Source organism: Leuciscus leuciscus (assembly GCF_965113295.1).
Source record: "Leuciscus leuciscus genome assembly, chromosome: 16".
NCBI classification, from domain to species: Eukaryota; Metazoa; Chordata; class Actinopteri; order Cypriniformes; family Leuciscidae; genus Leuciscus; species Leuciscus leuciscus.
Window position 1 is genome coordinate 34,765,616 of NC_138740.1, and position 12,941 is coordinate 34,778,556.

Consider the following 12,941-nt stretch of genomic DNA (forward strand, 5'->3'; position numbering starts at 1 on the left):
TGAATATCATTCTAAGGGCCTGACATTCTGGTCCATTATGATTTAGACTACTCTGTTATTAGTCTCGGGTCTCCCCGGACACCTTCAGAGTAGTCACTGGCGAATAGAATGGCGTTTTAAAATGGGATCCCATAGAGTTTGCAACGCAGTACGAGAGAACCGTTCTCGTGAGGGAACATACTTGGTTACTTGCGTAACCTCGGTTCCCTTAGAGATAAGGGAACGAGTACTGCATTGCCTGCCGTGCTATTTCGCTTATAGCAGGTGCTTCGCTTCAGTCGATTTAAATCTGTGGCGAGTTTTCTCTGAATTTATACTCTTCAGCCACGCCTATTTTGCCGCGCTCGAGGCTGGCACGGTGCCAAGTGCTCCGATTGGACCGCTCTCCTCTGCCGACTCACCATAGGTGCGTGCAGTTGCTGCAGCACAGCCAATCAGCTCGAGGCACTTGAGCTATGATGCTCTAGCTGTGCAGCTGCAATGCGTTTTAAAATAAAGGCTTCAATAATTCTCGAGAAAGGAGTTTCCCATAGCGTTTGCAACGCAGTACTCGTTCCCTTATCTCTAAGGGAACCGAGGTTACGTAAGTAACCAAGTATGTTTATTTATACCTGAGTAATTTTAATAAATAGTAAAATAAATAAACATCTCAACGTTATGGGATTTCCAATCAGACTATGAACGAAATATTCAGAATCTATTCAGAATATTATGAAACGGGGCACTGATTTCATACATGGGGACATACAGGACATACAGCATGTTTATCAGGCATTTTGGGAGACACAACAAGTGAAAAGGGAAAGAAATTTTAAATCAGTATTCCTATGAAATATGAGATATTCTTATGAAACTGTTTTTAAGTTATTGTTTTCATTACATGTTGCCACAAGAACACATTCATGTTCAAATTAAATAAGTTGTATAGAATGGGACTACACATTTATGGCAATTCTACACACATTGCATAAAGTAAAATAAACTGATATAAACTAAATTCACAAAGGAGTATATAACAATACATCTAGAACTAGATACTAGTAGACTCAGTAGTAAACTAGATTTGTGCTACATTTAAAAATCATTTTTGATTTCTTTGTTTCTCATTTTCCTTCTTTGATTGAATTTGGGGAATTTATTATTTAATATGTTGATTTTAGACCCGATGGAAGTGAATAAAGACAAATGGCATAATTTCACTAATGAAGATGGAGAACTGACATATACAAATGAAGACAAACATCTGTTTGAAAAACCTCATCATTTCAAAAGCGAAGATGGAAATGCAGTTGTTTCACAGACTGAAGAGAATTTCACACAAAAACAAGCTGAACATTTTGGAGACAAAGAATTTTTCACCTGTTCTGAGTGTGGACTGTTTTACGTGCACAAATCAGACCTTAATAAACACATGAAATCTCACACTGGAGAAAATCTGTTCACCTGCTCTCAGTGTGGAAAGAGTTTCACACGTAAATCAACCCTTAACAGACACACGAGAGAACACACTGGAGAAAAGCCATTCACCTGCTCTCAGTGTGGAAAGAGTTTCAGCCGCAAAGGGGACGTTAAAGTGCACTTGAGGATTCACACTGGAGAAAAACTGTTCAAATGCTGTCAGTGTGGAAAGAGTTTCACACGTAAATCAACCCTTAACAGACACACGAGAGAACACACTGGAGAAAAAACATTCACCTGCTCTCAGTGTGGAAAGAGTTTCATTCGCAAATCAAACCTTAACAGACACACGAGAGAACACACTGGAGAAAAAACATTCACCTGCTCTCAGTGTGGAAAGAGTTTCAGTCGTAAAGGAGTCCTTAATGTGCACATGAGAATTCACACTGGAGAGAGGCCTTATACATGCTCTCAGTGTGGAAATAGTTTCACATCCCAAAGCTTTCTCACCACTCATCTGCGCCGTCACTCTGGAGTGAGATCATTCAGCTGTGATCAGTGTGATAAAACATTTGTTTTGGCATCAAGCTTAAAAACACACCTTAAAACTCCTGCTGCTGTGAAGCCTCACTTTTGTTCTTTTTGTGGAAAGGGTTTTTCACGACTGCAGAATTTAAAATGGCACAAGAGTGTTCATACTGGTGTGAGACCTCATGTGTGCTCTGACTGTGGGAAGACCTTCACTACATCCAACAATTTAAAAACACACCAGAGAATTCATACTGGAGAGAAGCCACACCAGTGCTCTTCATGTGGGAAGAGTTTCACCCAATTATCTACTCTACAGAAACATGAGAAAAACCGTTGTCCGACATTTTCTAATTAGCAAATGTTCATGTTCAGATCTATCACTTACAAGTAAATAATTTGACATTTAGATTAATCAAAAGCTGGATAATTTGCTAAAATTTGTAGTGAAGTTTGATTGTTTGACAAGGGGAACCTTTGGGGAAGGTCAAAGTAATAGTTAGAATATATGAGGGATTTGGGTAAAACTGGCAACAATAGTCCATTAAATCATAATCTATATTTCAAATAACTTGTTTTAGATGTATAGACATGATGCATTAAGATATTAAATACTTTTTTGCATTACAGCTTTAATAACAGCTTTAAGAGCTTAGCAGCTCTTTTGACACTCAGTCCAGTGCATACCCTCTATATAAGCCCTGTGTTTTTACTGACTCTTTGCAAAGTCTTGTTAGTGTCACACTGCATTTCTGAGAGCCCTCCCTCTGGTTATCCGTGTTTTGGTTTTCATTTTCTGCCTTGTTTCTCGGATTTCCTTGTTTGACTGTTTTTCTGCTCTGTTGTCTCTTTGTATTATCTGTCCTGTATTTTTGACCTGTTGCCTGTTTTATGGATTATGATTCCGAATTTCTGTAATAAACGACTGCAGTTGGATCCTCAACCAGGTTCAGAGTATTTTGTGACCAAAAAGATCTAGATGTGAATAAATCGCTGAGTCCAGACTATATTGCTTCTCTTCTCTGTTTAATCTCTCCTTCAACCCAAAAATGAAAATTCCTCTCGTATTCCTTAACTCCAGGCATATCAATAATAGGGAAGCATCTAAACTTCAGGCTCAGGTCAGTTTAGTTCTGGTTCTCAACAGCCCTATGAGCTTGTTTTAAAATCATCAGCATCAGAATTTTCTTACTCATTGGTAGGGTTGGGTATCGTTTGAATTTGAACGATTCCGATTCCTTGTTTCGATTCCGGTTCCTAACGATTCTCGATTCCGATTCTTTTAAGAGGCAGGGTCAAAAAAGTTTAGATCAATTTTAATTCTATGAACTTTTTACTTTTTATGAAATTTACTATGAATATCTCACAGGGCTGTTTTCAACTACAATATAAATATCAAATCTATTTTAAACAACTTTTTTAGGACATTTTAAATGAGCTAGCTAACCAACGGTCTTTCTGAAGGAAATAGTCTGACCTTCCCCATCAATTGAAATATAAAAAAATTTGCATCACAATAAGTGTATTGTATTGTGATTGTCACTAGCATTTTAGTAACTAAACTGAATTTTATTAGGTTTAGTGACAACATGTTACAATGTTTACATGGTACAATTTCTGGTAAGCTACGCTTTTTTATTATTTCATTTCAATTCAGTTATTGTGATTTGATTTAATATTGACTCATTTGGATAAATATTAGGTACTCAAGATAGGCGTTAATTTTTCTCAAGAAAAAAACAACTCACCTAACATACAGAGAGCCCTATCAGCTGGCAGTATTATTTAAGGTTTTAAATTAAATATAATGCGTTTTTTAAATTATAATAACAACTTTATTTAATGATATAAGTACAAATACAATAAATATGTAATATAGTACACATATTTAGCAAAATACTCTCTATAGCTCTTTTTTTCTTGCCAACTGTGCTATAGCCTATATGTTCATTAAATGGCTTTCCTGAGGTAAATATGACATAATTGTTCTCCAGCTGTGTTATTGACCTCTTCACGCTGATAAAAAACACTGATTGATCGATATTATGTATGAGGAATATACATTTAGGTAAGTTGTAGCCTACTGTATATTTCAACAGTGTTCGTGTTTTTTTACTATTAGCTGCTAGTAGGGATCTGTCACGTCACATTTACAAGCGCCAAAACGGTATTTATTGTTTGAATTTTGTAATAAAATTGACAGAATCTGAGAGCTGAGATTTTTTTGTAGCCTATATCATAAAGTAACTGCTCTGTCTAAGTCTGTCGGTCTCCGTGTCCTCTTTGCTTCGCGATTTTATTGTGCGTGAGAAAATGGATGTGTGGCGTGAGAGCGTGTGAAAAGTCTCAATTGCGTGTGTCTCACGGTAAATGCGTGAGAGTTGGCAGCTCTGCATGTGTAAATGTGTTTTCATGAATATTTTTTATTTTTTTTTACGTTCGCCGGCATCGCGCGCAGTTTTCAAACGGACGAGCAGAGGACGAGAGAATAGGGTTGCAACTTGCAAGATACCGAAGAATAAGAAAACATCATATAAGTAGGTTTTTAAGGTTTAACTTCAGGGTTGTTTGCTCTGAATAAATTGTATGAGATGCTGTGTGAGTTAATAAGGTAACTCACACAGCGTCTCATAAAATGTATTGGTTCGCAGTTTAGCATAAATATACGCTTACACCTGTAGTACACGCATTTACCATGCCGTGTGTACGTTACAAATGTTTAACTAAAGTGTCAGAAAGTTAACATTTGGCAGTTTGAAATCGATTATGTAGTTACTTCAGTTCAGAATAGGGCTAGAAATGACTTAGACAGTGGTTTCTTCTTCCGGTCGGCGGACTGTGAATCGAAACTAGGAATCGAAATTTAAACTTTTGAACGATTCCGGGAAAATCGCAAAGCTAGTCCCGGTTCCAGTCGATACTCGATACCCAAGCCTACTCATTGGTGGTTAATTTAAGTTTAAATATAGTTATAACCAAAAATGATCTTATGGTAAATCAACTGTCCTCAATAAATGTTATTTCTATTGTAATATTTTAATGTTTTATTATAATATATATTATCCCAAATCAAATACATGTGGCGAGATAAATAGTGTTTGTTCCCTTTCAAGAGGACTCTTGTATTGAGTAAGCTGCTTACGCTATGGGAAAACTCATTTTCTCGAGAATATTGAAGCCAAATTTTTAAAACGCAGTGCAGCTCCCCAGCAGACACATAGCAGAGCGTCTAGCGCGGTCATTTGGCTGTGCTGCGGCAACTGCATGAACCTATGGCGAGGTGGCTCAGACGCGCGAACCAATCAGGCCGTTTCGCGCCCTGGTGCGTCAGAGCCTGCCAGAATGGGCGTTGCTTATAGCTATATAAGCCCCTATTTCTGCCATAGAATCAGATTTAATCTCCTTCAGCAAACTCTCCACTTCGCTGAACTCTGGATTGAGAAACCTTCGCCGCTGCCGAAAAGCCTTCAGCGGAACAAGCCATCTGCTAAGCGTTTCTTTGGACGCTGGCTTCCTGGTTTCAACTGGATGCCGCCTTCAGCCCGCTGTTCTGCTGTGCCATCCGGCGCGCTATATCCTTTTAAAGCTAGTGTGTTCGCTGCTGCGACTCACTTTTCTAAAAGAGCAATTTCAGGCGTTGTTTCAAATGCCTCTGGTCACCTGCGCATCGTGCAGAGGCCCTCTCTTCGGCGGAGACCGTCACATCCTTTGTGCTTCCTGTTTGGGCCGTTACCACGCGGAAGCTGCACTCTTTAAGGGCGGCTGCCCGGAGTGCGATGAGATGGTGCTCTTCACCCTGCGGGCTCAACTGGCCAGCTTCGCGGTCGACGACCCCGCGCCTCCCGCTCTCCCCTTTCCTTTGCTCGAGCCGCACAAGAAAAAGCGCTGCACACAAAGGATGCCAGAGCGGACAAATACGAGCGAGCACACGCCGACCCAGTTGCCGCGTGCCTAGCTCTCAAACCCCCTCGCTGGTCCTGTTCACACAGGCGGACCAACGCCCCTCTCAGCGAGAGGCCGGTCTCGTCTCTTTTGGGGGATCAGACGAGGATGACGAGAAGGATGACAGCCTTTCTCTCGCTGCATCCGAATGCGAGGAGTGGGCGGGCTCCATGACCGGCCCCGCACCCTCAACACAAGCCAGCGCGAGCGACTTGAGAACCAGCCTTGATGCAGAGCTTCTCTGTGTGCTGACTAAGGCCGTTGAAGACCTCAGGCTCGAGTGGATAGACGACTGGTTCCTGCAGGGGCGCCAGCAGGCCCCTCAGCAGAGACCTGCTCCCTTCTTTCCCGAAGTGCACAACGAGCTAATTAAGTCGCGTAAAGTGCCACATTCAGCTCTTCTAAAGCCTTCCATCTCATAAACTTGACTGTCAACGGCGCTGTGGAGAAAGGATAAGAGGCGATTCCTCCCCTCGAAGAAGCAGTGGCCGCACACCTTTGCCCGCCCATCGCTATGGGATGGAAAGCCAAAGCGACACATCCATCCAAACCTTCACGCGCCACTTCAGCTCTCGCTGGCCGAGCCTACGCCTCCGTTGGCCAAGCCGCTTCAGCGCTTCACACCATGACTGTCCTCCAAGTTTTTCAGGCCAAACTTCTCTGCTCGATGGACGAGTCTGGACCTGAACCGGAAGCTTTCAGGAACCTGCAAAGCGCCACAGACCTGGCTCTGCGAGCCACCAAATCAACCTCCCAGGCGATTGGTAGGAGCATGGCGAACTTGACGGTGCTTGAAAGTCATCTTTGGTTGAACTTTACAGAGATGAAGGATGCAGACAGGGCAGCTTTTCTGGACTCCCCTATCTCCACCACCAGTCTGTTCGGCCCAGCAGTCAAGGCTTTCGCGGAACGTTACACAAAGCTCAGAAAGTGTCGCAGGCTATGCGTCACTTACTCCTTAAACGCTCCAGCTCTGCTTTGGGCTACCACAAGAAGGCGCCGCCTCCTCAGCAGGTAAAGTCAGCGCTGCCGGTCTCCCTGCCCCACCCAGCGGCTGAGGTCCAACCTCCAAAAAGCCTTTTACACTCTTTAGTTCAGGCGACTGGAAATGTCAATATTGCAGTAAACGCTGTGCTGCGTGTCTGGTGTGCGACCCCCTTTAGGACCATCCTAGATCTCAGACACCTGAACAAAGCGCTTATGACGCACCCGTTCAGGATGCTGACAACCAAACAAATCCTCGCGCAGATTCGCCCAGGGGATTGGTTTTTCTCAGTGGATCTGAAAGATGCTTATTTTCACATTCAGATAACGCCCCATCACAGGCTATTCTTGAGATTCGCTTTCGAGGGGCAGGCTTATCAGTACATGGTCCTATCGTTCAGCCTATCTCTAGCACCCTGTACGTTTACGAAGTGCATGGGTGCAGCTCTCACCCCCCTGAGACAACAGGGAGTGCGAGTGTTCGACTACCTCGACGATTGGCTGATTATAGCCCAATCGGAGGTGCAGTTAATAACTCACAGATCCTGGCTCCTCAGCCATCTAGAATGCCTAGGTCTCAGCATCAATACTGTCTCCCAGTCAGAGTATTTCCTTCCTGGGAACAGTCATAAACTCTACAAATGAAAGTGCGCTCCTCTCTGGAAGAACCAGCTATGGTTCTTTGAGTTGACTCACCTGCTGGAAACAGCCCCATGGCCGATTCTGCTGAGGAGAGACCTCCTCACACAGGCGAACAGGACGATCTGGCAGCCCCATCCTGACTTGTGGGCCCTCCATGTATGGCCCCTCAACGGGTATCCGGGTATCTCCCAGAAGGAGTGCTGAAAACTATCACTGAAGCAAGAGCGCCCTCGACCAGGTGCTTTTACGCTCCAAAATGGTTCGTGTTCTCCGGCTGGTGTACAGCATGGAGCCTAGACCCCTACTCATGCGAAGTGCTCTCCTTTTTACAAGAGCTTTTGGACGCGGGTCGTTCCCCCTCCACACTCAAAGTATATGTAGCGGCCATAGCAGCATCTCACGCTCATGTGGCCGGGCAATCACTGGGAAGAAATGACCTGGTCGCGCACTTCTTCAAGGGGGCCAGAAGGCTAAACCCGCCTCGACCCCCTCTGTACCTATTTGGGACCTCTCCACGGTCCTGGAGGCCATGAAAGGGGCTCAATTTGAGCCGCTTCAGTCCGCTGACCTGAAGCATCTTTCGCTCAAAACTGCTCTCTTGCTGCCACTGGCATCAGTTAAGCGAGTAGGCAATTTGCAAGCGCTTTCAGTAAGCGCTTCCTGCCTTGAATACGGGCCCAACGACTCCAGAGTTTTCCTTAAGCCAAGGCATGGGTATGTTCCTAAAGTGCTCTCCGTTCAGAGTGCAGGTCATTTCGCTATCAGCCCTTCCCTCGCCAGAGGACGAAAGAGACGCGAATCTACTCTGCCCTGTCAGGGCTCTCAGAGTCTATTTGGAGCTTTCTGCCCCGTTCAGCCAGTCAGAACAGCTCTTCGTATGCTTTGGCGGCCGCACCAAAGGGCACAAAGCAAAGATTATCGCACTGGACAGTGGACGCTATTGTGCTGGCTTATGAGTCTAAGGTCCTTCATTGTCCCATAGGCGTCAGGGCTCATTCCACGAGAGGCATGGCCTCATCATAGGCGTGGTCGAGTGAAATACCTATTGAAGATATCTGTGCGGCGGCCGGCTGGGCCTCGCCGTCCACATTTATGAGGTTTTATAACCTGGAAGTTCCTGCTTTACAAGCTAAGGTTCTTTCAATACAGTAAGTGTTATGCCAATTCACCAAAACTATAAGGCCCGATGTGTATCTGGTCCTGATTGAACTCGAACCATGGTTCTTTATATATTGTAAATAAGGAACAAAATAATCTTTTTAAGACCCATTCCTTGGTTCCCTTTGAGTCTCGTCACTGGTCTGGCCTCTATTAGGACTCATAACTTTACTCTTCTATGGTCCTCGGGCGCTTGGCCCTAGGCTATAGTATGGGGTGAAGTTTTAAGCACGCACAGCGTTTTGAAAGGGGTTCCCATAGCGAAAGCTACTTGCGCAATATGAGAGACCTCTCGAAAGGGAACGACTTGGTTACTAACGTAATGGTTCGCGCGCCTGAGCCACCTCGCCATAGGTTCATGCGGTTGCCGCAGCACAGCCAATGACCGCGCTAGACGCGCTCTGCTATGTGTCTGCTGCACTGCGTTTAAAAATTTTGGCTTCAAGATCCTTGAGAAAAGGAGTTTCCCCATAGCGTAAGCTGCTTACACAATACTTGTTCCCTCTTCTCAGGGAACCGAGATTACGTTAGTAACCGAGTCATTTCATATCAGCCAAGATAACACATAAATATCTTACTTAATCTATGAAGGTTAGATAGTTAAATATAGTTTCCGCCAGTAGAGGCGCTCGAGCAACCGAAGCAATGATACACATCCGAGTCTAGGAGAAGAAGAGAAGTGTGTGAGGGAAGGGAACACAAACAACAACATTGACTGCTTAATCTGCTGTTTTTCAGACTGTGAGTACATTCATTTGATCATTTATTAGAAGAAATCTAAATACAAACGACTAACCGAGTCAGTTCATTTAGTGAATCACTCAGAAATTAATCGACTGATGTTGTTCATTACACTCGTGAAACGTGAACTCACTACTGACTGGTTTTTTCACATTAAAATTTTTGAAGAATATGATTTGTGTTTTCGTTTTATTTGATGAGAAAATGAAACGTTAAACATATTTTTAATGCATGCAAATCATATCTAATGTAAGCAGGGTTCTAATGACAAATAAGTTCCCCTCTGTTAAACCACAACCCCCCACCGTCCCCCATTAGATTAACCAGCTATTATGTAAAACTAATCATGCAATTGGAAAATTAAAATTCTATGCATATGATAATTAACGAACTATAAATAACTGGAATTGACCAATCAGAACTCAATATTGTAATGGTTCAAGCGCATCACTTGACGTTCTTTTAATAGAAGAGGACAGACGTTATGATATTTCTTTGATTAGTGTTTAAGGACATTCCCCTTACATAACATTAAAACCAATAACGAACCGCTAAAGTGTGTTGATTCAGTAAGGGGTCGTTGTCTTGCTTTGAGTTTTTGAAAGTGAATGCAATCACAAAGGTGATAATGCAAACACATGTGGTTGTAAATTTAAATAAAAGGTAACTATTGGCCTGTATTTTAAATTCTTTCGAAAATAAAGATGTTATAATAAAATCATATAAAAAAAAAATAAAAAAAAAATAATATATATATATATATAAAAATTATGATAAATTATGTGTAGGTTATTTTAAATGGCATAAATACAATATATAAAATAATGGTAAAACTTTACAATAAGGTTTCATTTGTTAACATTAATTTATGTATAAACCACTAACTAACCATGAGCAATACATTTATTACTGAAGGACTATTTATCAATCTTTGTTAAGGTTAGTTAATAAAAAATACACCTGTTCGTTGTTTGTTCATGTTAGTGTAGCAAATAAGCTCTATGAAATATTAATAATAATAACTTGTTATAATTGATTATGAATATTTGGATCAGTTAGTAGAATTATCTTTGTGTAGTAAAATTAATATTACAATAAATTAACCTGTTTGTGCCGTGAACTCTGTGTTAATTGTTTATTAATTCTAAGAAATGTATGTTTCCGGGCTGTGAGAAATGTCTTTCTTACTGTACAGTACCATTCAGATCATGTAGCCAAAAATCTGCATGATTCGCGTCTCCAGTATATGAGCTTGAGACACAGACAACTTTACGTGTGACAGGAACAAGACTTTATTAACTAGACTAAACACTTAAACTACTCTAACATACACATACACACATGCATACAGTTTACCAAGGGAAAGAGAGCTGAAGCAGAATACAGGAAAGCAAGAAGTTATAGCACTGTTTGAAATTCAGCAGATCAGCAGCCTTGAGCAAACCATCAGTTTAGTTCTAACACACCCTTCTTTTAAAAGGGGTCAGGATACTTAATGTATCAAATAATGAGACTAAGTTTGATACTTGCATGTCTCACCCATTTGAATTAAACTTTCCTGATGCAATTTGTTGATCTTTGCTGATGTTGTCTTGATGAGAGAACCAGTTGGAGTCAGAGAATCTTTGGTGAATGGAAAGACAAGGCCGCATCCTGGTGTACAAGCTTGGGGGTCCTTAGAAAACTTCTAGTTCAGCATCATCTTCACATTAGGATTTCAGAAAAGGACTAAGGCCCCGTCCACACTACTGCGTTTTCGTTTAGAAACCGAGAATTAAAACGAATACGATCTCCGTCCACACCAGTGTTTTAGCTGCGTATTAGAATTGATCTCCGTCCACATTAAAACGACTGAAAACGCGGATCACGTGACCATTCACCAACACTGGGCATGCGCGTGCCGGTGTAAACACAACTTCATTGATAAAATTATCCCACCATGTGCTGGTTCTTCCCGGGTTAACCCAAACCCGACGCTCCATGTACGGTCGATACCGCCGCTGCACACGGGAATTGTCACAGATCGCTCGAATGATAGCTTGCCTCCGGCGCATGTAGGCAGTTATAGCATTGTAAAATGCAGAATTTACTTGCACAAAAGCTGCTAGCAAAGATATACGCCATGACTGATGACACCCAATCATAGAGCCGAGCGTGAGCCTCTACTACGTCATCGTTTCTAAAGTCCTCCGTTTTGACCCGTCCACATTAAAACGCCCTCCGGAGATTCAAAACGAAAAACGGGTCAGCAGCGTTTCTAAACTTCTCCGTTTTGGGTCTCCGTTTTTGCCGTTTTAGTGTGGACAGGAGGTGCAAACGTAGCAAAAGGTCTCCGTTTTTAAACGAAAACGCAGTAGTGTGGACGGGGCCTAAGAGAGTAAGAGGCGTGATCTTGTGATCAGTGATTTTTAAAACGTGAAGATGTCACACCCTCTGGAGGTGTGTGAGCCAATACAAAGTTTTCCATGTGGAGGGAGATTTTCTGACCCTTTGTGTTCTAGCAGGGCATTTGAATCTGTAATTTCATTGGATGTTTAAGAAAAAGAATCTTCAAGATTCTTATAATACTAATGCATCACAAACTTAGCTAAATGTAATGTAAATTAACAAATGGGGGACGAAGATTGGAGTTTATAGAGACTAAACATGCCACACATATGATTTTGGTTGCCATAAATATGCAAGTCTGAAACATGAATCCAAAAGAGTTTAGAAGAGAAAATGACGACATAGGCCAAACCACATAAAAGGAAAATCATGAGAAAATTCGAAAAATAAGGAATATTAGATAAGGAAAATTAGATGTTAATACATTTCTCATGTGGATATATATAGAATACATAGGATCAAAAGGGGTTATTTCTCCTTCTCAGCAAGAATTAAGTGAGAGTCACAATTCCCTGCAAATTCCTTTTTTTTTTTTTTTTTTTTTTTGATCTTCCCATCCTTGCATCACTTGTAGCCACTGCTATAACACTCACACTTTAAACTTGCTAACGCTTGGCTGGCCAAACGTTTTTTTTTTTTTTTTTTTGGTTGAACTAAGGGCATTTCTGGAGTAAAAGTCTCCTGTATTGCAACTCTGTTTTGCACCACGCTGTCACTTTTTCAATGTTAACTCAAAAAATCACTTCAGCGCTATTCATACAAGAAGCTGACATTATGCTGTCTGTCATATTTTAAGGCTGGTGCTGTTGTCGGCATTATGGTTGTATTTCTCTCCTTTGTGTGAATTTCAATGTCATGCATTTAAATGTTTTAAATGTCTTCAGTAGGCTATGTTTTTTAACCAGTCATGTAATCTGCTCTTAAATTAATTAAGGCGTGTGTAGATGCACTTTGTTGTGATATATGTTTATGCTGCAGCAGCAACAACATGATGCACCAAGAATGGAGAATGAAAATATATGAGACTGACTGTCTGTCACGTTGAGGTAGGTAAGATTGGTTATCTTGGATATGACATTAAATGTCCAAAAGGTAATTGCAAACTCCTTTGCAGATATTTGAAATTTGAATCTTTATCCCAAATCAAACATATTTGGGGA

The 12,941-nt window shown here is 41.7% G+C and overlaps 2 protein-coding genes across 7 annotated transcripts in view; one reads left to right on the forward strand and one right to left on the reverse strand.

Moving 5' to 3' along the window:
- Positions 1 to 12,941, reverse strand: part of LOC309478174 (uncharacterized protein) — a 253,102-nt gene that overhangs the window by 105,505 nt on the left and 134,656 nt on the right. The window lies entirely within an intron of this gene.
- Positions 1 to 12,941, forward strand: part of LOC309478144 (uncharacterized protein) — a 105,984-nt gene that overhangs the window by 48,663 nt on the left and 44,380 nt on the right. For 2 of the 5 annotated variants that reach the window (XM_082141703.1, XM_082141701.1), the window contains exon 3: positions 1,161 to 12,827. The exons of 1 other annotated variant lie outside the window; for it this stretch is intronic. Coding sequence is in view for 2 of the 4 variants with exons in the window: in XM_082141700.1 (XP_081997826.1) it covers positions 1,161 to 2,284 (1,124 nt within the window). In the remaining 2 variants the exon portion in view is untranslated. Of the gene's footprint in view, positions 1 to 1,160; positions 12,828 to 12,941 lie in introns of those variants that run through there. 2 more of the 5 variants (XM_082141700.1, XM_082141699.1) reach the window with 1 other exon arrangement.